Genomic DNA, 7436 nt, shown 5'->3' with positions numbered 1-7436 from the left:
ATGGATGACGTCACGACCATCACGTGACTACTGGAAATGGCAAACATGGCGGCGGCCAGACGGAATATACAGGTCTTGATAAAAAAGAGCTATGAAATCATTATTTACCGGGGAACATCGCTGATTTCTTCAGGGTGTGGTTTAAACATAACGTTTCACTAAATACTGACGTTTTGATTAATTATCTAATGAGTGGAGCATTCCTTTAAAAACCATGAGTTAATAAAGCATTAATTCTGTATTTACTCCTGTCATTCAAACAAGACGCTGGAGAGGGGGCGGGCCGTATCTCCATGTAAATCCATCCGGATAAATCCATCAGGCTAAACTAACCTGTAGCTGCTCCGTCCACGCTCACAACAACGTCATACAGACAGAAATAAAGCAGCGACTGTATTCTCCATGACACAGACCGTCTGTGGTTTGTACTTGTTTAACATGTGTCCAGTTTCTGAACAGATATGAGGAGCTGTGAGCTCTGAGTGTGTGCTAACGGCTAACGGCTGATGTGTTGGGCTAATCACGAAGTGTCATTTCTTGACTGGCAGCAAAAACAACCAATCACAGCAGTGCTTCTCTGGCTGGCTCTGTCCAATCACAAACAAGAAGTGTTCTCCCTAAAGGAATACCCTTTCCGTCCAATGTGAAACGCTGTGGTGTTTTCTGAACTGCGGGGATCAGCTGCTGAACTGCTGCTGTCTTTTGCCGGCTCCGGTGAGTGGCACATCTGGGTGATGCCTTCTGATATGATGCAGCATGTTTGTGTTTCATTAGCATACCGCACCGCTGTCGAACAACGCCGACACACCGTCCTCGTCCGATCCACTAGTGATGGTGAGATGAAGCCTTATGAAGCTTTGAAGCTTTCCAGCCAATTGGTTCACAAAAGGGTTCATCTCATGAGGCCTCATCATGGGCTTCATCTGAACACAAACCCCCTGCTGGTCAAAGTGTGTACAACAGGCAGATTGGACATCTCAACAGTGTGCTCTCTCTCATACCGAGTTCCCATTGAGTAAAGCCTTAGAATAACTCTAAACAACGAACAGAAAATCATATCTTCATGTTAACAATATTGTATTTATTCCAGTTGAATGATTGTGATGGAAAAGCCTAAGGAGGCTGGTACACTTTGCAAAGAGGGATTTGTGTTCCTTAATAATATTCATAAACGTAACCATGTTGTAGCCGGAGAAAGGCTAAACCATATTAAAGATTTATTAACTACATGATCTCATTTAGCTGTAGCTTTTATAAACAACAACAAAGACGTATTGACCAGTCGTTGAACCAGAGACCCTGTGGTCACGAGTCAACTGCTTTCCAGCTGAGCCGCAGCTCACACGCTGAGGCTCCCTGAAAACACTGAACCATATGTATTCCTGTATTTATTCGTGTTTTTACTCCTACATTTATTTATGCTTGTATCTATTTATACTTATGACATGTTCCGACCTCTATAAGTGAGGGTCTGAGCTCTCTTAATCCATCGTGTCACCGGGCCCGGGTGCAGGAGGGGTAATATGTTCTTATTATACATCCATGGTGTTATGAGCGTTGTGGTTCAACGGTTCAACCGATCTGAATGGCTTCGTGAAGCAGTCACGTGGTATCGACAGGCAGCGAGGCTTCGTTTGTCATCGGTGACCTCACTGGCCCAAAACGATACAAGCCTCGATACAAGCTTCACAAAAAGCTTCGGGGATTACTCGACACACGCTCCGAGGCCTCGGCGCAATACGTAACATCACTACGATCCACCACTCGCACCATCGTTGTTGTAGTCCACAGGGACCCCGACATGTTCCCACACAGCTGATTTAAAGGAAGCCGGTGGGTTCTAGCTCCTGAGTGTGAGATCTGAAATCGCCTTACTAACTTTTCTTCTTCTTGTATTTAGTTCGTGTTGATTAGATCGATACACACTCCTGGTACCATGTTTTGTTTGTTAGTTTTTGTTGTTGTGTTTCTTCTTGTTCTTCATTTGTTGTCTAAGGGCAGCTGGCAAACAGCTTTTAGGCGCAATACCGCCCCCTGGATTATAAATAGTGTAGTGGATGCTGACCTGAATGACAGACTTTTTTCCCACTCGTAAAAAAAAAGGCGTATTCGTCGCGTGACTGCATGCGCCGAACCGTGACGGATACCGGTACACCCGCTCAGTGGAGATGTGTGTCTGCAGCGTCTCTGTGTTCATGTCCTGGCTCTGTGTCGTCTGGAAGTCTGGCAGACAGTTGTTTATGTTTTGTGGAGGCGTGAATTTCAATCAGTTTGAGAACCGGTGTGCAGCGACGCTATTTTTAGCGTTCTGCATTTCAAAAAGGCAGGAGGTGCCAAGTGGTGGCTCCAGCATCTCAGAGACAGCTCAGAGACGTCTATATGTCAGCAGGAGAGGACTCTTTAAAGTAGAGACACTACATACTGATATACACCTGAACGTCAGCAGGAGAGGACTCTTTAAAGTAGAGACACTACATACTGATACACACCTGAACATCAGCAGGAGAGGACTCTTTAAAGTAGAGACACTACATACTGATATACACCTGAACATCAGCAGGAGAGGACTCTTTAAAGTAGAGACACTACATACTGATATACACCTGAACATCAGCAGGAGAGGACTCTTTAAAGTAGAGACACTACATACTGATATACACCTGAACATCAGCAGGAGAGGACTCTTTAAAGTAGAGACACTACATACTGATATACACCTGAACATCAGCAGGAGAGGACTCTTTAAAGTAGAGACACTACATACTGATATACACCTGAACATCAGCAGGAGAGGACTCTTTAAAGTAGAGACACTACATACTGATATACACCTGAACATCAGCAGGAGAGGACTCTTTAAAGTAGAGACACTACCTACTGATATACACCTGAACATCAGCAGGAGAGGACTCTTTAAAGTAGAGACACTACATACTGATATACACCTGAACATCAGCAGGAGAGAACTCTTTAAAGTGTAAAATAAACTTGTTTGTGTATATGTTTAATTATCATTTGACGCAGGGTTGTGGCGATGAACGTGATGCGTCTGAAGCGTCAGGGCATCACTCACATCCTGAACGCCGCTGAAGGAAACTCCTTCATGCACGTCAACACCAACGCTGAGTTCTACGCCGGCACGAGCATCACGTACCACGGCGTAGCAGCCAGCGACACCGACCACTTCGACATCAGCGTTTACTTTGAGGAGGGGGCGGAGTTCATCGAGAAAGCGCTGGCGTGCAAAAATGGAAAAGGTGAGAGGATGTCAAAGACTGAATAAAACAGGAATGTTAATGAACGTAAGCTGTATCCTAAGCTTTGGTGAACGAAAGGATGTAGGGAAGGAGGGAAGGAGGGAAGGAGCAAGGGATTGTAGGTCAAAAAGATTTAGGGTGTTAGGGATGAATAGATTAAGAGAGGAATGGATGAAAGGTTGGAGGGAGGTAGGAACTAGGAAGGGTCAACGATATGTAGGAAGGGAGTGATGAAGGGAAGAAGGGTGGAAAGGAGAAAGGGAAGGAGAGATGAAGGGATAAATGAATGTAGGAAGGGAAGGATGAAAGGATTAAGGGAAGGATGAATGGGGGAGGGGTGAAGGGTCAAAGGGCTAATTAAAGAAGGGATGTAGTCAGGAAAGGAGGAGGGAGAGATGAAGGGAAGGAGGGATGAAAAGTGGAAGGGATGGACGAAGGGGTTGAATAGATGTAAGGAAAGGGGGATGAATGAAGGGAATTAGAGAAGGAGAGATGACGGGATGGAGGGAGGCGTGAGGGATCAAAGGAATCAGTAAGGAAGGGATGTAGTCAGGAAAGGAGGAGGGTGAGATGAAGGGATGAAAGGAAGGATGAATGTAAGAAGGGAACAATAAAGGGTGGAAGGGAGGAAAGGAGGATAGGGATAAAAGGGATACATGACAAGAAGGAAGGAAGGAAGCGATGGACAAAGTGGGGATAAAGGGAAATAGAGAAGTAGGGATGAAGGGAAGTTGGGATGTAGTCAGGAAAGGAGGGAGGCATGAAGGAATGTAGGGAAGGAGGGAGGAAGGGATGAGAGTTGAAGTGGTTGCATTGAGTAGAAAGGAATCGTGGGTTGAAATCGGAGACCCGAGTCCCCCTGTCTAAAGACCCTCCTCTCTGCTCCTGCAGGCAAAGTGTACGTGCACTGCAGGGAGGGCTACAGCCGCGCGCCCACTCTCGTCATCGCCTTCCTGATGCTGCGCCAGGGCATGAGCGTGCACACGGCGCTGGCCACGGTGCGACACAAACGAGAGATCGGACCCAACGACGGCTTCCTGAGGCAGCTCTGCCGACTCAACCAGAGGCTGGGAGCGGACGGAAAGATCTGGAACAAATAGACTGTCTGTAAGAGAAGAGAACGTATGCTTTGTTTCACGTGAGCAGAGATGGCAGAAGTACACACATCCTTTACTTAAATAGAAGTACAGATACTCGTGTTTAGAAGTACTCTGGTGAAAGTAGAAGTACTGACTAAACTTCTTTACTCAAGTCAAAGTAAAGAGGCTTTGAAGTGTACTTCAGTAGAAAGTACCCATAACTAGCAGCTGCTTTAAAGAGTACCTGACCTCCCTTTATATCAATAGAACAATAATGTCATTGTTAGCTAATGAATGTTTCCATGGTGACCAACGGCAACATGACAACGTTTCCATTGGTCCCTCTTCTTTAGAGAAGACCAATAATACACACAATAATACTTTTAACACGGGATATACACGTCACGTATAAACCAAGGTGCACTGTATTTACTAAATGTGTAATATTCTGAGTATTGGATTTATCATCAGATCTACGTCAACATGAATACTCAGTTTAATTTAATGTGCTTTGGTGTGTCTTCATGCTGCTCATTATTCCAGAGAACAATAGAGTGGTGTAGAAAAGACAGGTCCCATTGAACCAGATATATGCTGCCTTCAGGGTCCAAAACAGAAATAGGACATCCCAGCACCACTTTATCAGAAGAATCAGAAACAGGTTTATTAGCAGGTAGGTTGACACGTACGAGGAATTTCACTTGGTGTTTTGGTGCATACATACACATTTAAAATAAATAAAAAACAGATGTACTGTACTCAGATATTGTACTTGAGTAAAAGTAGAAGTACTTTGTGGACTTAATCCATGACAAACTGGAGTTGAGACCAGGAGGCGGAGTCGCAGTCTTACACGCTTCTCTGCGCTCTCTCCTAGGCAGTCACCCATAGGAATCCCCAACGCAATAAAATACCCAATATTAGCGGTGTGTGTGTCTGCCCAAGGGCAATTTAAGGTAAAACCTAATAGAGGTGTCATACATAATAACCTAATAAAAGTAATGTAACAACTACTACAGCCTGCCTTTGATACTGTTGACCACAACATATTGTTAGACTGTCTGAGTTTCAGCCACAGCTCTAAACTGGTTTCGCTCCTACTTAAAGGACAGAACAGACTTAGTCTCAATAGGCAATTACAAATCAACCCTGATAAATATGTCATGCGGGGTTCCTCAAGGCTCCATCTTAGGACCTTTGCTTTTTAATATTTGTATGCTACCTCTTGCTGAAATGATTAAAAACAGCGATCTAAGCTATCACATCTGTGCAGACGACACCCAGATTTATTTTAGAATCACACCAGGAGACTACTCTCCGATTAGAACACTGAGCAAGTGCATTGAGCACATCACTGACTGGATGGCTCAGAACTTTCTCCAACTGAACAAACGAAAAACTGAGATCATTGTTTTTGGAGCAAAGAAGGACCGATAAAAAGCAATCGCAGAGCTTCAGTCGGCAGACTACGAAGTAACTCACAAAGCAAGACATCTGGGTGTAGTGATGGACTCAGGCCTGCATTTCAACAGTCACATTACAACAGTTATTAGCTCTGCCTACTACCACATGAAGAACATATCTAGGATTAAAAGACTAATGTCACAGCAGGATTTGGAAAAACTTGTCCATGCCTTTATCTTCAGTAGACTGGACTACTGCAATGGTGTCTTCACAGGTCTCACTAAAACATCTATTAGGAAGCTGCAGCTGATTCAGAACGCCGCTGCTCGAGTTCTCTCTGACACTAAGAAAGTGGATCACATCCTGTTCTGAAGTCTTTACACTGGTTCCTCACTGACACTAAGAAAGAGGATCAGTCCAGTTCTGAAGTCTTTACACTGGCTTCCTGTGTGTCAAAGAATAGATTTCAAAATACTGCTGCTAGTTTTTAAATCTCTAAATGTCTTAGGACCGAGGTATACTGTATAGACGACCTCCTCCATCACTATGAAGCATCCAGGAGTCTCAGGTCCCCTGGTCGGGTCTGCTCTCTGTTCTGATAATAACCACTAAACATGGAAAAGCAGCTTTTAGTTATTATGCCCCAACAATCTGGAACAAACTGCCTAAATCGTGCACGTCCGCCGAAACACTTCCTATTTTTAAATCCCGACTAAAAACGCACCTATTTGCCGCTGCTTTTAATTGAGCTGCCCATACTCACACTACAGTGTGCCTTTTCGTCATGTATTCTGTACCTGCTGTGTTTATTTATTTATTTTATTTCATTATCTTTGCTTTTTATGCCTGTTTTTAAATGCCTTTTTAATAATGTATTTGTGCTGTATTTGTTCTTAAATGTCTTTTGCTTTTAATCTGTAAAGCACTTTGAATCGCCACGTGCTGAAAAGTGCTATATAAATAAAATCGCCTTGCCTTGCCTACAGTGCAACAAAACAGGAAGATTAAATGTGGTCTCTTAAACATAAGATCTCTAGCATCTAAAGCAATATTGGTAAATGATTTAATATCAGATTATAATATTGATATATGCTGTCTCACTGAAACTTGGTTGAGACATGAAGAATATGTCAGCATGAATGAGGCCACTCCACCCAGCCATGTCAACACTCATATTGCTCGAGGCACGGGCCGAGGAGGTGGAGTTGCAGCAATCTTTGACTCAAGTTTACTTATCAATACTAAACCAAAATTAAATTATACCTCCTTTGAAAGCCTCGTTTCTAGTCTTACGCATCCGACTTTGCAGCCAATCTTATTTGTTACAGTGTATCGTGCACCAGGTCCTTATTCAGAATTCTTATCAGAATTCTCTGAGTTTTTATCATCGTTGGTTCTTAAAACAGACAAAGTAATTATCGTAGGTAACTTTAATATTCATGTTGACGATGATAAAAATAGCCTTACTGTTGCATTTAACTCTATATTAGATTCTGTTGGTTTCTGTCAGATTGTAAATAAACCAACCCACTGCTATAATCACACTCTCGACCTTGTTCTGACTTATGGTATTGAAATTGAGCAACTATTAGTCGAACCGCATAATCCTGCTTTATCCGACCATTTCTTAGTAACTTTTGAAGTACTGTTACTAGACTACAAAGCATTAGTCAAAAGCTCCTGCAGCAGAAACCTA

At 43.3% G+C, this 7436-nt stretch overlaps 1 protein-coding gene across 1 annotated transcript; it reads left to right on the top strand.

Moving 5' to 3' along the window:
* Positions 1 to 3030: 3030 nt before the first annotated feature.
* Positions 3031 to 7142, top strand: LOC117444620 (dual specificity protein phosphatase 3-like). The gene is made up of 2 exons (XM_034080064.2): positions 3031 to 3257; positions 4149 to 7142. Exons 1-2 carry the CDS (start codon positions 3035 to 3037, stop codon positions 4355 to 4357), a joined length of 432 nt encoding a protein of 143 aa, XP_033935955.2. The 5' UTR covers positions 3031 to 3034; the 3' UTR covers positions 4358 to 7142.
* The last annotated feature ends 294 nt before the right edge of the window (positions 7143 to 7436 follow it).

Source organism: Pseudochaenichthys georgianus, unplaced genomic scaffold, assembly GCF_902827115.2.
Source record: "Pseudochaenichthys georgianus unplaced genomic scaffold, fPseGeo1.2 scaffold_856_arrow_ctg1, whole genome shotgun sequence".
NCBI lineage: Eukaryota > Metazoa > Chordata > Actinopteri > Perciformes > Channichthyidae > Pseudochaenichthys > Pseudochaenichthys georgianus.
The sequence above is the reverse complement of the archived record's forward strand: the minus strand, read 5'-3'. Positions and strand labels throughout refer to the sequence as shown.

Bases quoted from the DNA above. Each gene is read 5' to 3' on its own strand.
- LOC117444620 (XM_034080064.2), top strand. From the start codon at position 3,035: ATGAACGTGATGCGTCTGAAGCGTCAGGGCATCACTCACATCCTGAAC. The intron at 3,258-4,148 runs GTGAGAGGATGT...CTGCTCCTGCAG, and splicing joins GGCGTGCAAAAATGGAAAAG to GCAAAGTGTACGTGCACTGC.